Source organism: Cibotium barometz, chromosome 32 (assembly GCF_041138505.1).
Source record: "Cibotium barometz isolate CiBa-2024 chromosome 32, ASM4113850v1, whole genome shotgun sequence".
Taxonomy (NCBI): domain Eukaryota; kingdom Viridiplantae; phylum Streptophyta; class Polypodiopsida; order Cyatheales; family Cibotiaceae; genus Cibotium; species Cibotium barometz.
The window spans coordinates 23,730,616-23,751,461 of record NC_141077.1 but is presented as its reverse complement, the minus strand read 5'-3'; the positions used below and the strand labels follow the sequence as shown (position 1 = coordinate 23,751,461).

The 20,846-nt window shown below is 44.8% G+C and overlaps 1 protein-coding gene across 3 annotated transcripts in view; it reads left to right on the top strand.

The window, feature by feature from the left end:
• Positions 1-4,768: 4,768 nt before the first annotated feature.
• Positions 4,769-20,846, top strand: part of LOC147619981 (serine/threonine-protein kinase STY13-like) — a 43,021-nt gene continuing 26,943 nt past the window's right edge. Inside the window, exons 1-2 of one of the 3 annotated variants that reach the window (XM_086772092.1) lie at positions 4,771-5,116; positions 5,227-6,201. In XM_086772092.1, coding sequence (XP_086628218.1) covers positions 5,300-6,201 — 902 coding nt within the window. In that variant the 5' untranslated portion in view covers positions 4,771-5,116; positions 5,227-5,299. Of the gene's footprint in view, positions 6,202-20,846 lie in introns of all 3 variants that reach the window. The other 2 variants (XM_086772091.1, XM_086772093.1) reach the window with 2 other exon arrangements.

Genomic DNA, 20,846 nt, shown 5'->3' with positions numbered 1-20,846 from the left:
AGAAAGAGAAAGAGAAAGAGAGAGAGATACACAAAGACAGAGAGAGAGAAAAGGGAGGGGGGGGGGAGAGAGAGAGAGAGAGAGAGAGAGAGAGAGAGAGAGAGAGAGAGAGAGAGAGAGAGAGAGAGAGAGAGATAGAGAGAGAGAGAGAGAGAGTGAGAGAGAGAGAGAGGGAGAGAGGGAGGGAGGGAGGCACATAACTAGAGTCCTAGTTGAGCACGAACAAGTTAGCAAAGAATCCGTTAAACCATCTAGGCCAGCAGTGAGACAGGAATAGCCCCATGGCAAGCCCTAGCTAGTACCTCAAGCTAGACACCCACATCTATTCTCGCAAAGAAATATGGTTTGGTGCATAATTTGTCTTAAAAATCATACATCTTTCCATGGATCATGAACGACCAGCCTTGGTGACAATGAGAGAAGGAGACAAGTGTGCAATAGAGATAGAGAGAGAGAGAGAGAGATAGAGAAAGAGCGAGAATAGACCAAGAGCCCCCCATTGTACACCCCTTGCTCGCCATATTTGGGTTTATGCTCGCCCGTAATTGCTCGCCAAAAAAAATCCTCCATTGTTGTCATGCTCTTTGTGTAGGCATATCGATTCAGACAACAAGGACGTCAAGATCCTCATGTGTTCTTGTTAGATATTTTCAGAGTCTAGTGTGTCTAGTGGTGTAAAACTCTAAGTTTGAACATCATCTTATTAAGATAGAAAAGATAAGGGCCTTGGTGCCTACAAAAGCATTGTACATGGTGTAGGTATTATCATAATTCATTCACCGCTATGTTGTGAAATCACTCTCTCTCCATTGCTCTCTCTCTCTCTCTCTCTCTCTCTCTCTCAAGCACTATGTAATCTCAACATGATATCGGAGCCACCCTATCCACTTCTCACCCGTGTTTTCCATCTCCCAATGTTCATGCTTGGCTAACACTTTTCTCCATGCCATCATGCTATCTACTTCTTTGCATCTTTTTCCCTATACCTTCTCATCATGACAAAATAGAGTTTTTGACTCTGTCTAGTTGTTCTCCTCATCAAATTTCTATATTTTTAGGTTTTTTACATTTTTAAGGTTTTGACATTTTTAGGATTTGTTCATTTTTAGGGTTTCATTATACAACCCCTTTTTAAGCCTTGAAGTCAATGTTTTCTTCCTATCTTTATTTGTTCATTTTTAGGGTTTCATTATACAACCCCTTTTTAAGCCCTAAAGTCAATGTTTTCTTCCTATCTTTATTTCCCTTCATCTACTGTAGCCCCTCACCATGCCTACACTTGGTTGCAACCTTTAAAAACCACAATGCACAACTGGAAAGACTTTCTCAAACTAACCCCCCCGTCTCTCTCTCTCTCTCTCTCTCTCTCTCTCTCTCTCTCTCTCTAGTGAAGAGCCGAAGAGCCACTTATATTATACATGAGAATAGTGTCCATACAATAGATAAAGTCACTTATATACATGGCCGCTCAATTCACACTTGACTCGACATGAATAAAAAGACTTCATTGAATTAAGGCTTTTTACATGAACATAAAAGATAGATTCTTGGCTAAAAACCATTGGCTAAGTGCATCAAGATGTATTACAAAATTAAGTACGATATAATATGCCAAAATATGTTAACCTTAAAATGGGTCTCACTTGTGGGCTTAGGATTCTACGCTTTACCCTTGTTCACTCCTTTAAATTTTTCCATGAGTGGCATTGGTTTGCTTGCCACTTTCTAATTTAACCATAGAGTACAAGTCTATGACATGCTGACCATAACTTTTGGATGGCCACACATTGTCCTTGTCCTTTCCACCATGAGCTGTATTGGCATGGCATACCATGTAGCACTCCTTGTGCCTGCAAAACTAATCCTATGCTTGTTAGCCAAAGAGCTCCCCCTGTTATCACACCAGAAGGCCTCTCAAAATCAGGATGCTTTTCTCCTTTGTCTTAAAAAATAACCCCATAGTTCAACCCACATGGTAAAGAAATTGTCTTCAAAAATTTACCTTCACGCTAGCTTGTATCATAACCTAATAGATTATGTCCCAAGCCAATTTAAACCACTTAACTATTAAACCATCTACATGGGTGACTTCTGTGCTTGTGGTTCTTTGAAAGATAGATGTTAATCTATTTGTGGTTGGCATATGCTCTAATTGTTAAAATGGAAACTTCCTTAATTATCTTTGTCACATTGTTTGTGGATATTACAAAAGCCTCTTAGAAGAGATTTGCTGGTACGGATGGTAGATAGCCTTAATCTTACCTTTGTTAAAGCATTTTAAACTGAACTTCTAACTTTTTGGTTTCTTTCATCTCCCACTAGAAGTGAGAAGATGTCTAGTCTTTATTAATTTGCTTTCCTTAGAAAATGAATGTGTCTTTGTTTTATCCACTTTCTCTTTCTATACGTTCATTGAAGCATGTTCATTGCTTCAATGAAATAGTATCTTGTAACCAACATGTTTTTAATAAAAGCCTCACCATAAAACCTCTCTATCTTGGATATGAAAGCAATGAGAAGAATGACCTTTAACATGAATGCAATGAGATGAATTGTACTTGATTTGTGAATGTCCTTGTTGTACTTTAGATACACTAGCACATGTGAGGACTTAAAACCTTCTAGGTTTATAAATAAGGTTTATTTTGAATGAAGATGTAAATTTTGGTGGGATGCTATTGCATATAAAATCAAACCTCGTAGTGATGCCCAAATCACTAAATATGGATCTCAACCTTGAAATATGCAATTTTGTTTAGAAATATAGATGAGGTCCTCTCTAAAATTGAAAAGCTGTTTTTGTGTCATATGCTTGAAGCTCTTTGAACAAGCTATAAAACAAAGAGCAATTTAGGTACACATGTGAGGATATTAAAATGTTACAATGCATACATATTGTCTCTTTTGGTGCCTATAATACATGCTATAAAGGCTAAGGAGATATGGCAAGCATTGTGAAGTGGGATTCCTATTTTGTCTAATTGGGTTTCATTTGGGTCTAATTACACTTTTGACTCACCATTTTTATAATAATCTTTGACTCTTAAAGGGCCTCAATTGGGTGTATAATTGAATCTTAATTGGGCCAATTGCACTCTTGAAGACGAGCAACATGATATCTTAATAGAAAAAAACTATCTATAACTATCACCAAATCCATGATTCGACTATGATCAACATCACCATTATGTGATCATTACCACTATCATCGCCATCACAAGAATTAAGCCTAATTGGGCTTGAATTAGGTCTAATTTCACTTGTGAAGATGAGCAAGGTGGTCTTCTAATAAAGGCGATTGATCACCATCACCATTTCCATGGTTATTATAATATAGTGCATAGCTCTTCATAGATAAGTTAAAGTTTAGTATTTGATTAATGTTACTCTTAAGCTATTAATAAATGCAATGTACAACCATTTTTTTTTTTGTGTGTCATAAACTTGTAGCTCTAAACAAGTTATAAAATAACGTCAAGTTTAGGTACAGTACAGATAACTACACTTTAGGTACACTAGCACTATTGAGATTACAAAGTGTGTGTGTGTGTGTGTGTGAGAGAGAGAGAGAGAGAGAGAGAGAGAGAGAGAGAGAGAGAGAAAGATTTTATTAACGTCTTCCAAAAGACCGAACTCGGCCTATGAGACAAATCGGAGTACCTGTATGGGGTATCCTCTGTCATCCCAACAAAATGAAAAAGTACTGAACAAAAAAAAGCTGAATCTGGGTGTGCAGGGGATGGAGCTCTACTACTGGGAGAAATGCAAAGCTATATGCATGGAGTATACAATCATGATATGCAACCTAGCTAGCTCCATCCTGTACCATATTGGGGGTATAAAATGGTATACATCAATGAAGGGGGTGTCCACAGCTCCCTGAAGAACATGCCTGGGTGTGCTCTGAAGCGAGCCAGTCGCTCCGCACCCTCTCTGAGAGAGAGAGAGAGAGAGAGAGAGAGAGAGAGAGAGAGAGAGAGAGAGAGAGAGAGAGATTGCATAGCACAATGATGAATGAATTATGATAATATTTCCACCATTGATAATGCTTTTCTAGGACTAGGGTCCTTATCTTTTATCTCTTAATAAGAGGGTGTTCACACTACTAGACACATTACTAAACTCCGAAAATATCCAACAAACCCACCTTTCAGAGTGATGGAGTGCCATCTTAGAGACCTTCAATATAATGATTTGGGCTCTCGACTGCAATCATGTGATACAAAAGGACACAATGATACCAACACCTAAAACTCTAATCAAGGCTTTACAAAATATCCACCTTTGCATAATAATTATGCTCAAAGAAGACCATGAGATGGATTTTTGAGAAATTGGGATAGTCTTGCTAAAAAAAGCTACATGCTGAAAACGTACAGTCTTGCTAAAAAAAGCTACATGTTGAAAACGTACATACTTAGGGTGGTAGAATACATAATGAATCAACAAGTTACGCGATTTGGACCTACAAAGAAAAACTACATTAGAGGAAACACCCAAAATCTAATAACATTTCATTTCCCAGTGCATCTTTGAAAAAAGCTCAATGTTTTTTTTTTCTTTGTTGCCAATGAGGTTCCTAGGTTCAAAACCCCCCCCTTAGTGCTTCCTCGGCTATGGGTGGATAATCAAGCATCTATGGGGGTAGGAAAACTGTGACTACTCCAGGATCTTGGGCCAGTTGAAAAAAAAAGCGAACGTTTTTTTTTAATAAAAATTTTTGGCGACTACTAGAAGAGAGCAAAGCTGAATGTTTTTTGACTTGGAGTCTATTGCGACTAGTCAATTGGAAAATATGGTTCCTAAAAACTTCTAGATGCCTTACACTAGAGAGAGACAGCAAAGGTGGAGTAAAACCATTGAAAACTTTTGCAGGTTTGCAGAATCTAAGGAACAATGGTGAGTTAATAGCAGAGGAAACCCAGATCACGAGAGACGTAATTAGGGTTTGCATAGAGCAGTGGCTTGATTAGGGTTTTCAGAGAGCAGGAACTTGATTATGCTTTGAGAGAGCTGGGACTTGGTTGGGGTTTGTAGAGAGCAGAGGTTTGAGTAGGGTTCGCAGAAAGCAGACAGTATTACCGCAAAATGTCACTGCAAAGGGAATCGTTTACAGGTACATAAATCAGATTCTAGAAGAGTACTAATTAGAGTTTCTTAGCAGAGATGCAGAATCTTTGATCGGTAGATTTGTTGCTCATTAGGGCTCCCTAGAATTCCTTCCAGGGTTTCCTACAGCAGAGGAAACGGCTTGCTAGAGCAGCACTATTCTAGGGTTTTATAGCACCAGCATGTGAGTATGGCAAGCCATAATGGAGCTTTTCCAATCATTACTGAGCGCGAATACCGAAGGCTTGGTGAAGTGTCAGACATGTCAGTTGATAGCCAACGGACTAGTAATGGGGGTTCTTTGTATAATGGGAGCTCTATGTACAACAGGGGATCTATGTATGATGGGGCATCCATGCAGAACGGGAGCTCTATGTATAGTAGTGTAGGATCAAACAACTCCAGAACAACTATCCTTATGCACCCCGATCTGCGCACGAAAACTAGAACTTTTGCAGGCCACAGTGTTGTGCGCAGAAACCGAGTGACCCAGTCGGTGGGCGATGATGCCCTTGTGAGCGCTCTTCTAGATGATCAGTCTCCCACAGAGGGTCTTGAAGGCTATATCAAGTGGACCATTGACACAGGTAGGCTAAGCATGGGGCGGGCATTCGCCCAAGGAGGTTTCGGAAGGATTTACAAAGGCTCATACAATGGTCAAGATGTAGCAGTCAAGATATTGGAGCGGCCGCATCATGATCTTGAGAGAGCTCAGTCGATGGAGCAGCAATTTGTACAAGAGGTGGTCATGCTGGCGACATTGAGGCATGAGAATGTGGTGCGTTTTGTTGGGGCATGCCAGAAGCCCGGGGTCTGGTGTATCATAACCGAGTATGTAAAAGGAGGCTCCCTAAGAATGTTGCTTGCAAAGAAGCGGGCACCCCCACTTCGCCTTGCTGTGAGGCACTCACTGGACATAGCCAGAGGGATGGAATATTTACACACTTTTGGGGTTATACATCGAGATCTCAAGTCTGACAACTTGCTGATGGCAGACAAGTTGATAAAGATTGCAGATTTTGGAGTTGCAAGGATTGAGGTGCACTCTGAAGACATGACTCCGGAAACTGGAACTTATCGCTGGATGGCACCGTAATCTCTCTCTCTCTCTCTCTCTCTCTCTCCTCACACACACACACGCGCGCGCGCGCGCGCACACACACACACACACACACACACACACACTTGCGCGCACCCCCCCCCCCCACTGTGTGGCAAGCATTGTGGAATGACATTCTTCTTCCTTGTCAGGTCTATATGGTTTTAATTTTTTTTCCTAAAGATGCTGAATGTATTCTTGATGGCTCAGTGGGTGAGCTATAGTGCTATGATGGATGGTTAATTTAGAGAACCCTTCTTAGTTAAGTTTCTAAAGTGTGTTTTAATGTGATTTTTAATAAGGTCTAACATATGGTATAGGATTATGCATGGCAAAGAGGTGAGTTAGCTTCATGATTGCTTATGGGCTGCAGCTTACGAAGGCACGAGCTGCCCTAAAAGTTGTGAGGGCAGGCTGAAACCGTGATGGGAGTTAGCTCAAGAATACAGCATTAATGGTCCTCTTTTTGAAGAATGATAGCAAGCTTTTTAGTGATCGTGTCTCTAAAGTAAGCTCTCAATTTGCCACAAGCTATGCTTTTGCTTTGCAATGTCATGGTGGGTTGATTCCACACTTAACATGTGATCTGTATCAGTTGCACATAGAATAGAAAGACAGATTGCATGAATTGGACCAGTAAGTCATGTCAATGAAAGTGGAGGGTGAAAGCAAAAGAAGTGAAAAAGAAAAGCAACAGTGTTCTTCAGTGCAAAAACTTTATAAAGACATGCCACACCATTTTTAAGAGGATCACATAAAGATAGAGGGGCATCTCAAGATGGTGCCTACAGTTCCCTCTGCTCTTGACAAGATTTGACCATTCTTGACTGTTTGGGCCGGTATATGACAAGCCTTGCCTGAGTTAATTAGCGTTGACCGATTCCTATAGGTTTGACCATCATGTGACTTGTGTTGAGGTGATTTAAGGGGCATGAGAAAGGACCTGCAGCCAGCGTTGCCCTGAACAGAAGTATTTGGGCTGAGATAAGTTGTTGTTCACCTTCTCGGAATTACTTTAGTTGTACAAACATTTGAGGTTCCTGCTACTGGTGTTTCTCCCCTGTGTTGCTGCTGGTGTGTTTTACATGATGATGCTGCTGGAGCACTTATGGAGAAGTCTTTCCACTTTGTTGCTGCTGTTGGAGTTTTGCTGCTGCTGTTCATGCTTATGATTTGCTTATATTTTATAACTGTGCTTTCTACCACATTTGTTTGTTATAGGCTAGGGTACGGAGTTTATTAGTTCATTGTGACTTGTAAGTTTCAGCAGCTTGAAACCGGCCTTCAATACCACTGATGGGCGGTAAACAATAACTTCACCACACACAAGCACTTTAAACAACTGAAACTTGGAGAGAGACAGAGAGAGGGAGCTAGAGTGCTCCTACACAAGACACTGTAATTGGCCCCAAAACCACTGGCACCCCTTGCGGTATTTCTTTCTATTTTAGAAGTTGATATGCTGTTACAACTTCAGCCCGAACCTCCACAGCAGATAGCCAGAGTGCTCCCGCTCCCGCTCCCGCACACGCATACACACCCGAGATCCAAGAGTGAGCTTCTCTGGTCTTCACTCAATGAATCCATGTGATGTGTTATGCCCAAAGCCCTCCCCAAGCCTTGCGTATATAGGTTTTGGCAGCCTCCTTGCTTTAAAGCAAGTTTTTCTTTTAAAAAGTAACTTGCTTTTAAAAAGCAACTTTATTGACTTTTTAAGCAAAAAATCATCCTACTAAAAATCTCTCAAACCACTTTGAATTTGAAGATGCTCTAAGAGACAAAGTTGCTCCTCACAAAGAGCTCTTCACGATGTCATGAACAGATCTTCATTCTGACAATCTTGAAAATTAGGGTTAGGGTTTCTACCAAGGCAAAACATGCACTGCGGTAACACAGCTGCACATTGCCGAAGTTTGCTGCTACCTGGACTGCAAACCTCGAAAGCTCATACAAGTTGTTCCTTGGAATGCTCTTTGCAATGATCTTGTTATCTCCATCAAGAATGGGTGTACCAATCTTGTAAAACCGAACTTGCAAGTCACGATCCGAGATGGTTGCTGGCGCAACCCTTCAAAAGGGTCATTTGGTAGAGGATTTGTTGTCGGGATCTGGGAAACGGAAGGAGAGGGAGGAGGTGGAGAAAAAGGGGCTAGAAAACGGGTGTGCTCTTCCAGGGCCAAGATCTAAGCCTTTTTCTCTTCCAATTTGGTGCTCTGTTTTGCGAGTGCTCGCATCATCTGCTGGAACATATCTTGCACACTCATGTCTGCCGCCCTCGAAGGACTGCTTGGTGCACTTTGTTCCGAAGTTCGTCGTTCTCTCTCTTCGCCATAGCAGAGGAAAATGCACTTCCTTTTCCGGAGCGCAATCTGACCATCCACTATGCGTGTGGGAGACTTCCGGAGGCTGAAAACCAACTGTCCTTCTAGGGACAACAGATGATCTTGTGTAGAGTGAGATATTCTGTGATCAGCGAATGACGATACCGGCCTCGGCTAGAACCAATTTGATGGTAGAGTGAATGTCAGGCCTTTGTGATGGAAGCGTGGCATGTCGGCAGAGAACCTCACGAATCTGTCTCTGTGTGCGGGAGGGTCCTGATGCTCTGGGTCAGGGACGTCTGGTTCGCAGAATGGATCGAGCTCTCTCGCTAAGAACTCCTCTGGGCGTGGAGCTGGAGCATGGGTACGGGTGGTGGGCTCTGATGTCGTAGTAGAGGAACTGTTGTGGGCAGTAGATTCCGATGTGGACGTATGTACCACAAAGAAATCTGTGATGGTTCTCTGTGAGGTGTCTTGTCGGAGCCGGGACTATTTCTCAGCATGCTACCTCAACACTACATCCCTGTGTCGTCTGAGCTCCATCAAGTACATGTCCAAGCACGTCTGATCCTCAAACTGTATCACCCGTGTGAGTGGTCCGAATCCCTCTCGGAAGAGGCAATGGAATCTCCCCCGTATCTCATAGTAAGCCGAGCAATTGAACATATAATGGGCCTCATCCTCTACTGCTCTTGGGATGCATACTGTGCATGTCCTCTCCTCATGTGGGATATTCTTAGCTCTACAAGTCTACTCTCTGAGGCGGTGGGAGGATACCCTGAGCTGGCCGATCGTGATACGCATAGCATGTGACATGTGTATCTGTATGTATCTCGGGATCTCAAAGAATCCATCCTGGGAGAGTCTCAAGAAGGGATCTCTGTAGAACTCACACTTACCAATTTCTGACGGAGACACCCATGTCTGGTGTATGTGTAGCCCGAGTAGATCTAATTGGATGATCCAGTTGATCTCCTGTCGTGAGAGATCAAGGTATGGAGGATCCAGGCTCTACCGAAACGGGGGGAGACGGTCCATCTGTATGCTATGTGCATGAAACCTGTTGGTCATGTCCACTCTCGGGTAGTTCAGGTGTGAACCCAACTTACTCACAGGCACTTTTTTCCTATGACTTGTGACTGGACACAGGTTTTTTCCCTAGGTGAACACACTTATGTGTGTTGGGCACTTAGCCCTAGGCTTTTTAGTACTCACTTGTACTTTCATTTTATATCATTATTGAGTACATCTTTTCCAGCACTCACGTTTCTCGTGCTTGAGGTTGTGTGTGTGTGTGTGTGTGTGTGTGTGTGTGTGCAAGCTAGCTGCCCTCCTACCCAACATTGGTATCAGAGCCTGGCTAGGGTTTGCCCCCTGCTGCCCTTCAGAGCTTGAGCTTCAGCCTATTGCACACATCCTGCATTAGGGTTAGGGTTCCCACCTACTTTGCCCTGTTTAGGGTTAGGATTTTGACTGTTTGCAGTGCACTTCAGGGTTTCGCCATGCTTGCAATAGAACCGCCCTCAGCCTCTGCCCTGTCCTTGTCGTTGCCCTGTCCCCGCCGCCGTGCACCACCGCTGCCGTCACCCTTAGTCATGCTGCTGCCGTGCGCCGCCGCCGCCGGATCTGCCATTGCCCCTGCATCGTGCGTCGTCGTCGACTGTAGCGCAGCTGCTTGTGCTGCCGTCGCCTACTGGCCGTCGCATCCGTTCCCTGCAGACCGTCGCATTCGTTCCCTGCCCGCCGTCGTCTGCCTGGCGCCGCCTTCACGGTGCTGATCCAGCCCAGATCTGTAGCTGCTTGCACTTCGCCGCCCTGTACCTGCGCCGTACGACGCGTATCAGATCTACGCCGACTTCACCTTCACCTTCAGATCTACAAGGTTAGTGGGATTTGCAAATTTCTGACCTAAAATTACACATGCCTGTTGAAATTTGGGGCTTTTCACCATTGAGCCTGCAATTGCAACATTGGCACACATTTGCATTGATTTCAGCAGATTTGGTGCATAATTGCACTAGAAATTTGCGGATTTTGCAAAAATTGGCACTATTTTGCAGAAGTTGGTACTATTTGCAGAAGTTGGTACTATTTGCAGGCAATTTTGGGTATTACAGGCACATTTACTTGGCATTGGGGCATTTCCCCCCAATTTTTTTGGGTATTACAGGTATATTTGCTTGGCATTGGGGCATTTCCCCCAATTTTTGGGGCATTATAGCATTTGGTACAGGTGACAATTGCTTTAGCAACTTTATAGGTGTAGATCTAGGTTAGATTTGGTCTAATTGGTTGTCTAAAAATTGGGGCTTTTCTACATTGAGTCCATTTTTGCAGCATTCAACCCATTTACCTTTGATTTGCGCACTTGCAACTCTTACAGGTGTCGGCTGATTGTGTTTTTCACGGCACATGTATACATTTGTGGGTTGCTGCGGTATATGTATGCCATTGTGGACACTTTGACAGATTTGCATCATCGTGCAGTACACTTGCAGATTTGGGACATGCATATGTATTTCTTGTGGTGAAGGAGTTCCCTTTCAGTCCATTGATTATCTTGCTATTTCTCTCGCGCATTCTTACGGTTTTGCTGGGCATTGCCTACTCGTGGTGACTTGTGACAAATTTGTTGTATTATCATGGCCAATAGTAATAATGACCTCTTTGAAATGCTATCTCAAGAGGACAAGCTCAATGGGGATAACTACCCTATGTGGGATTATATGATGCGTCATGTATTGGTTGCCAAGAATGTATGGCTATATGTGGATGGCACTGAGGAGCGTCCTCTTGCACCTGCCTCCAGCGGAAGGTGTAGTGATTATCGCTCACCCTCCTGAAGGTCCACCTCCTCGTCCTCCTCCTACTCAGCAGCAGCGTACTTGGGATGCTAGGGATGCTCAGGCCCATGCATTGATTGCTCTCTTGTGCCGCAAGCATATCATTCCGCACATTCGTTCCTGCACCACTGCAAAGGGTGCTTGGGATACCTTGGCGGCGTTGTATTCAGGTCGCAATGAGGCTCGTGTAGCTTACCTTCGCTCGGGGCAAGCTTGAGACTGACCGCATGCTTGAAGGTGACTCTATCAATCAGTACCTTGCGCATGTGAAAGACCTACGAGAGCAGCTCATTAACATTGATGAGGTCTTGACAGATGGCTATCTTGTTCAGACAGTTTTGCGTAATTTGCCTGATTCTTATCAGACATTTGGCACCACTTTGCGGTTGTTGGCTGGCAATGCACCTAATGCGGTCACTTTTACAACCTTGTGACTCTCTTGCTCAGTGAAGAGCAATCTCGTTCCAATAGGAACAACATGATGTTTGCTGAGTCAGCAATGGATGCTCCCTTTCGTAGGAATAGATGTGGGCCTAAACCTAGCCCATCGGATCCTCCCAAGACAGAGGACAAGCCTGAAAAGAAAAAGCGCTGTAATTATTGTAGGAAAACAGGGCACACCATAGAGGAATACAGGAAGCGTATTGAGAGTGAAAAGAAGAAGAAGCTGGCATCTTCTTCTACAGGGGCGATCAAGCCAATTTGGCTACACATGTGTCAGCCTTGACCCTTACATCTTCATCACCTGCAGAGATGTCTTTTGATGCCGTTGCTTTTGATGACTATGCTCTATAGTCTGTACTCCTTGGTATGCAGATGCATTTCAGGGGGGGATTTTACTTGCCCACATGTAGTTGGTGATGCCTCATGGTCACTTATGCTTGTCTATGCTAGACACTTTCTCTTATGTGATGTCTACTGGAGATGCCTTTTATGCTGTTTTCCCTTGCAGCGGGATTGTTTCTACAGTGTTGACATTGTCACTTTCTCACATGTGACGTTTACTGGGAGTGCCTTCTACACACTTGGCCAGTGTTGGCTGGCTCTCATGGTTTTGACATGTCACATGTATATTATTCATTGTGGGATTATGCATCTTTACACTTGCCATACATGCCACTGATCATGGCATCGCTGAGAGTTTACCTATCCTCTCATAGCATTGGCTGATGCCCGCCTCGAGCCCCCACTTTTTCTCCCCATTTTCAGCTTTTCCCATTCTGAATTTTTACTTTTATCAACCCTACCATTGCTGATATTTCCTCATCGGATCCTCCATTGATGAGTTTCTCTCTTGTAGCTTACATTGCATGTCTCACAGGCATGACTTCTGGATCCTGTTGCCTTTACACATGTGTATATCTGCTAACTCTTCTTATGCTTATCACTGGTGCAGTTACAGAGCATGATGTGGATTACATGCAGTTCAGCTTGGCATTTGGATGCTTGCCTTCAGGGGGGTATTATGCGATGCCTCTTGATTTGATGCAGTTGATGTCCACATGATCTTTGCCATGCATTTCAAGTGATGAGTTTATGTACTATTGTGCTCTAGCATTAGCACTATGACATTGGGGGTTCTCCTTTTTGTTGGTCATGTCCACTCCCGGCTAGTTCGGGTGTGAACCATGCTTTCTCACGGGCACTTTTTCCCTGTGATGATTGGACATAGGTTTTCTCCCCGTGTGAACACACTTATGTGTGTTGGGCACTTAGCCCTAGGCTTTTTAGTACTCACTTGTACTTTCATTTTATATCATTATTGAGTACATCTTTTCCAGCACTCTCACGTTTCTCTGTGCTTGAGGCTATGTGTGTGTGTGTGTGCAGGCTAGCTGCCCTCCCACCCAACAAAACCACTCGACTACCTCAGAGTACCATGCATGTATCGGTAATGGTGGCGGCTGTGTCGCTGAGGAGGAGGGCAGTCCAGCTCGTCTCAATCGCTCCCTCCCCCGCTCCCTCTCGCCGTATAATTGCATAGAGGACTCTAGTGCTAGTCGTGGGAGGCCATCTCTGTCAAGCGTGTATACATGCTGAATATAAGTGACAGTATGAAAAAGGGCATCTGTAACCAGTGGGGCCACCCCAAACTCTGCATGTAGAATGTCATGTGGTACAGATGGCTTACTCTTGATCATGTGTGACAACATCATCACCTGTAGTATCTCTATGCTCCTCTAGTGATCCTTCCCTAGGCCTGGCCCCCAAAGGGCTGCACCATACATAGCCGCTGGTTGTACCAGAGTATCAAAGAGCCAGCACTTAGTGCGGGGTTCTTGGAAATGTGCGTGGAAACACTCTCTCCATATGGGCTAGGGAGGCGTGCCCCCTGGCAAGTTGCCCAGTGGCAGCTGTGGTCATGCAGAACAAAGGGCCTATAAAAGTGACTCCTAGATACACATACTTCTGCACAATCTCCACTGGGGCATCTCTATATATGAAAGAAAATTGTGAGGCGATTGCATAAGATGTGTTGAAGAGAGAGAGAGAGAGAGAGAGAGAGAGAGAGAGAGAGAGAGAGTATATATTAATGTCTACGGAAGGCCAGATTGGTCTATGAGACAAATCTGCATACAACAAGTCCATGTCCAGAGTATCATGGAATGAAAATCTGAAATGAAAAGCTAATCCTAGTCATATGCAGCTCACTATGCATTCACTGTCTAGCATGCTATAGATATACAATCATGATAGGTGGTATACTACTAATTCCACCTAGTGGAGATGATGGGGTGTAGTACATCATACATGGGTCATGGGGCGAGGAGGACTCTCACATCTGTTGTGCCCTGGTGTAGCCTTTGGACTCTCTCCTCCGTAGGTCTACGGTATCATGCCTGGATCTTGGCAGACTGGGCCTAATGGAGTAGTGGTGGTCTGCGTCCGGGTAGTTGTGGTCTCGTGGCAGCTCTAATCTTTGAGGCTCTCTGTAGTGTGAGCCCTCGTCGGGAGGTAGATGATAGAGGGGGAGGGGGAGGGGGATGTGGCTCGTTGATAGGCTTGAAGAAGCTGGTGATCTGTGGCTGGGATCTCTGGCTCTACACTTGTAGAAGCCTCTCTTTATGTAAGCATCTCTGATCATGATACTGCATCACCCGGCTAAGTGGGTCAAAACCCTCTCTCAATAAGCAGTGGTATCTCCCTCTGATCTCATAATATACAGGGCATCTGCATATGTAATGCTCCTCTGTCTCTACCTCTCTATGGCATAATCTGCATACTTTGTCCTCTCTAGGAGTCCGTGCTGCTCTCCCTGCCTCAATCTCCAAAGTGTGAGAGGAAACTGTAATGTGACCAATAGTCACCCTCATAGTGTGAGACATGTACATCCATATAGCCTGGGCGTCTGACAAATCCATCCTCTGTGAATCTAAGGAAATGATCTCTGTAGTACTGCATCTTGGTGGGAAGGGGACCTGACCAAGTCTCCCTGGTGTGCATCTGGATCAAATCTTGTCTTAGAACTCTATACCTCTCCTCTTAGGAGAGTGTAAAGTATGGGGAGTCATAATCATACTAGAAGGGTGATAATCTATCCATGTCGAGCCCATGTGCTGAGAACCACTCATCTACTGCAGCATACCATGATGGGTGATGGATCATGGCCCTCTGTGGCAATACTCTGTGAGGACTCCATGGCCAAGTGGGGTAGTCTCTGTGGACCCATGCCTTTGATGCGTCTGATGTAGGCTATGGTCTGAAGTAGAGCCTCTACCATCATGGGGGGCATTGCAAGCTCTGCTGCTCTGACAATCTCATGTGGTACTGATGGTTTGTTGTGAATCATCCTAGAGATCATAAGGATCTGCGGTCTCTCCATCAGATGCCAATCATATGTGGAGAGGTTAGGGGCCCATGTCAGTGCTGCATACATCATAGCTGGGGTGACTAAGGTGTCAAATAGCCATCCTTTGGTGCGAGGCTCCTTGAAGTGGGCCTAATGACACTGTCGCTCCATCAATGCAAGGGCAGCACAACCTCGGGTGAGCCTGTCGTGTGATGCCTGTCTCATGGAGAAACGGCTCCCATTACTAGTGAAGGTAATACCCAAGTATACATATGATTCTGTCACCTCCACCTGGGTGCCTCTATATGTGATCATTGTATCTTTCATAACCCGTGTGGAAGTGTGAGAGATTATAACCTTGGTTTTCCCAAGGTTCACCGAAAGGCCTCTCTGTGTACAAAAATCATCTAAGGCGTCCATGTGGCGCTGCAGTCCCTCCTACGAGTCAGATATCAGAATGATGTCATCCGCATAGAGTAATAGAGTGACCAAAACCCCTCAGAGTGATGCACCACTCCCTCCTCCTTTGTCTATGAAGTCCGTGACCTCATCTATGTACAGGCCAAAGAGTGTTGGGGAGAGTGGGCAGCCCTGCTTCACCCCCATAGTGCTATGTATCTCCTCTGACAGACCTCCTGGGCATCTGGCTCGTCCCGTCACCCTCTCATATAAAGCAATGATCCCCAAGATCATATTTGAAGGCACCCCAAGAGTGTGCAATCTTTGTAGGAGCTTGTCCCGTGGCCCTTGTCGAATGCTTTGCGGAAATCCACGACGCAACAATAGAGAGAGAGAGAGAGAGAGAGAGAGAGAGAGAGAGAGAGAGAGAGAAGACACAATATTGGGTCCCAAATACCCTGTGTAGCACCCCCACCATGAATGGTGTATTTGCATTATTAGAATGATGTAAATCTGAAAATAAAGACAGAATCTTGACCTGCACTTTTCACCTTGGCTGGAGCACTTTCCCTTGGCTGTCGTGGTCCGTTGAACGCACCACCGCTTGTGAATAATGAGATGGATCTACTGATTTCAGGCTTGGGTATTTATACCCCTAACATGCTCTTGTTAGAAGTCATCTCCTGTCTATACATTTACACCAGGGCCTCTGTTGTGGGTGTGCCCGCTCGGATTAGGTGTTTTCTCATTTTTCCCCACTCTCCATATTTTTCCCTATTTTTTTCCTATTTTTCTGCTGTGGGAGGCTGTCCTGTGTGCATTTCGGCTACGTGTGTATGCTGGCCGACTGCAGTATGGTGTGCTCTGACACTGGCCGACTGCTCTTTGTGTCTCTCTACTGCTGGCCTTGCAAGCTAAAACGATCAACAATCTTCAAACATTGTGTTATGCTTACGCGGATTGGGAGGCAGATTTGTCACAAACAATCAACAATCGTCAAACACTGTGTTTCGCTTACCTGGACTAGGAGGCAGATTTATGACAAAATCCATAGAGATATCTTGGAAAGGGCCTTCGGGAATGGGCAATGGTGATAACAAATCCGCTTTCTTTCCATGCAATGCTTTCACCTTTTGATAAATAAGACAATGTTGCGCAGATGTGAACATGTCCCTCCTCATTCTGGGCCAATAAATTTGCCTTTCGATTTCGTTTAACGTTGAGTTCATACTCCTATGGCCACCAGTGATGGCGTCATTGTTGTCATGAAGAATTGTTGCCCTAAATTGCTTCAAGACATAGAGTTGACTTTTGTAGAAGTGCCAACCATTCAGTCTATGGGCACCAGTGAGATGGCATCATTGTCGTCATGGAGAATTGTTGCCTTAAATTGCTTCAAGACATAGAGTTTACTTTTGTAGAAGATCCAACCATTCCATATCAAGAAATGACATGGTCTTGTGGCATCCAATGCCTATTTCCACTGAGTATCGGATTCATCAGAATCCACATACTTGTGCTTCATTTCATCTAGTCTTGCACTAGCGAGCTCCGTGTGTGTGGATTGGATGTAGAATAGTGTTCCTTTCTTGCTTAATGCATTGGCTATGGGGTTGGCCTTGCTTGGAAGATACTCAATCATGCCACCAAATTGCTGAAAATTTTGGCTCTAGCGATGCGACCGATCACTCCATTGCGCACTTAGCATTGTCTGAAGCCAATGCAAAGCCTCATCCTTGAGCCGCTCAAGATAGTGAGGCAGTAGAAACCGCTTCTTGAGATTCATGATATACTGGTCCATTCTAGGCAACAATCCCAAATTAGGTATTTTCCTAGGCCCAATGTGTCCAACAAGATATAGCTTCCCCTTTATACATAGTAACTAGCTAACACCAATTTTTCCAGATTTGACTTTCCACCAACGACAAAGTAAGCTTCAAACTGATGAATCTACAAGAACAAAGATGTGGGATCGAGTTTACCATTATACTTACTAAAATTCACCTTCTTGTAAAGGTGAGTCGAGGAAGTCGTGTGTACCGCTCGTCACTTGTGTCAAGCATCCTGAAGAGGTAGCCATTTCTCTCAGGCTTGAATCATAGCCTTTTGCTCAAGCATTTGTTCCCCCTATTGCGTTATGATACACGCATAAATTGCTGGAACATGGCTTGCATATCTCCAACTTGGCTTCTTGATGCAGTCGTTGCTATAGAAGTAACAATTTCTTCTTATCGTCAAATTTCGTCATAATGGGAGTGGTCAAGTTTTACCTGACCAATCATCCACACTGTGTGTGGGAGACCTTTCCGGTCGCTTTTGGAGGCTATAAACCAACTGTCCTTTGAGGGACAAGAGTCACGCCAGAATGGGGAGTGCCACTAGCGTCTATAAACCAACACCACAAGCGATTTTTTTATTCTTGTACTCCGGATCCTCTCGGCTCTCCGACGTTTTGCTCCCTAGCCGAATCTTCGTGATCTAGCATTTTTTGGGGCTGAATTTCTTCACGAAAAGGCAAAGCTTTGACACCACTGTAACATGTGGAAGCTTACAGATGAGGATTATACTTTGATAAATACTTTCAGCCCTTGGTTCTTGATTATGAATAGCACAATGTAGAGAAGATAAGAGTTCAAAGAGAGAGAGAAGATAATTACACAGTATTGGGTCCCAATTACCCTCTGAAGGGCCCCCACCATGTATGGTGCATTAACAGTATTGAATGATAGGTGACAATATTCTGGCTATAAATTTCACGGACAGCTCCCTTGGCTGAGATACCTTTCAGCCTGAAGTCTATCCCTTGATCTACTCCTCTCCACTTGCTTTGGTCCTTCACTTGGCTTGTCTACAGCCCTGGACTTTCAGCACTCGTAGAGAATGAGATGATTTATGTCCTATGCTGCCTATTGCTTATATATGACAAATATATACTGGTCGGTTTGCAACAAAGGCTGTTGGCTTGTTTCCAAATACCCATGACCTGAATATTCACCATTTCACATGTGTTATAATAAGGCTGGCTGACATGGCTTGATGCTGGCCAACAGGAGTTAGGGGCTGCCGACCTGCTGCCCAGCCGCCTATGGGCTGGTTGCTTGAGAATGGGGGCCTCCATGGCCCCTAGAGTAGCCCCTAAGGGCTGCCCACCTTGTAGGCAAGGTCCCTAAGGCCTTATGGGGTGGCCCATAGAGCTGCCTCTTTGCCTACATGCCCACATACATATGTATGCCTCTAAATTTGGTGTCCTTGGCAAAGTCCGTAGACCTCTACATCATTCCAGAGGGTGACACCTAAGTGCAGAACATGCACTACATTCATTTGTGGGACATGCACACCTGACCCTGACCATGTACAGGACTTGTACACCTGACCATGGACCCTAGAGTGGTTGGGATTGTGCCGGACTTGGGGTCACAAGGGGCCGGTTACCACTCTAGGTCCTGCACTTGCTATACATATATGGCCAAGTGGCATCCAAGTGGGGGATGCACGTGAATAGTGACACAAGGAGCCTACTCCAAGCTAGCTAGCCAGTCTAGAAGAGATGTCAACTACAAGAAAGGGGATTGGATGTTTCTTCGAACCATGAAGCAATGGTTGAAGCTAGTGGGCAAGCGTTGTCCCAAGCTCTCTTTCCGATGCTTTGGTCCATTTCCTATTTTGAAGAAGCTCTTGACATGTCCGTCGACTAGGGCTCACAATGGGGTCATGGTGTATGACAAATAAATCCCTCAAAAGATTTTGATGCTGCACAAATGTAGCACTAATGATGAGCGAGTGTGTCACATGGCACCTCAGTGCATGGGTGCATGTGTATTCCCTTCTAGTTAGCTTGGTGGCAATTGCATGGTTTCCAAGTAGGCCCCCAATATCTCTGGTTACTTCTGGAAAAACTCTTTGTCGGGCCAAACAGCTTCGTAAATGCCTCAGTCCTTGAACTTGGTGTAGAACTGTCTAAGTGTTTGATCGGAATCATGCTTCCACTTGTGGAGGAGAATGTGCGCGGGCTCAATTACTTCTGCCTCATCAAGCACTTTAGGCTGCTGCTCATCTAGAAAGATGGTCCAACCTAAGGCTTCAACCATTGGCCTTAATGCCCAGTTGGCCAGCCCAAGAGAGCATGAGGCCCATTGGCCCATAGGCTTGCCTTATAGCCAGCCTAAGGGCCGCATGAGGCTCAGTCAGCTAGTAGTAGAAGCTCTTGAATTATGGCCTAGGGTTAGCTGCCTGGTCAGTGGTGCACAAGCTATGGTGGCTTGTATTGAAACATGGCTATGGCATTGGAGCAAAGAGAGAGAGAGAGAGAAATGAAATGAAATGAAATGTTATATTAACGTCTTCAAAAGGCCATAATGACCTATGAGACCAAAAGTTACATCATGGTGGATCTGATACAATGTCTGGATAAAAAAACCCAGAAAACGAAAAATAAAGAAGATACTACTGGCACCTAGAAAATGAAACTGGAACTGGAATATAGCGAGGGGGGGGGGGTACGCTATGGAGGTGAGTGGAATATAGTGAGGGGATACAATATCATGTGGGACGGAGGGGTACACTATGGAGGTGCCTCCATCTCATAATATGTGCCGCATCGGACACTGGCGGATCTCCTCAATATCCTCTGTGGTCAGCACCCTGACTGGGTGTCCCGCATGCCTCGCAAGAATAATCCGAATCTGCCGCTGCAACCTCCGTCTATGCTGGGATGCCCCCCTCCGTAGTCGTGGGCGTCTGGACCACCCAAGCTCAATCGCACGATCAATCAGTGTACCCCTGGTGTGGGCGGTATCCATGTCCTGCTGCTGCTGTGGTCCATCTGGCGCAGTGATGGCTGGACTAAAGAAATCTGTAATGTGCCTCTGAGTCTGGCTCTCTGTGCGCCTAAGCAGGCTATCTCTATGTCTCTGCAGCTCAAGCAAGAACAATCCCAAACACCTCTGGTCCTGGTACCCCATGGCTCTGGAAAGTGGTCCAAAACCCTCTCTGAATAAACAGTGGAAACGACCACGTATCTCATAGTATGCAGTACAATGGCATATATAATGCAGCTCTGTCTTTGGCTCCCCATGGCATACTCGGCATATCCTGGCCTCAGCTGGTATACCTCTATATCGGCCAATCTCAATCTCAAGCTGGTGCGAGGATGTGCGAATCTGACCAATAGCACATCGTACTGCATGAGACAAGTGTACATCCATGTAACTGGGTCTGATCACAAAACCATCTGCTGTGAGCTGAAGAAAATGCTCTCTGTAGAAATCCATCTTCGTGCCCAGCTC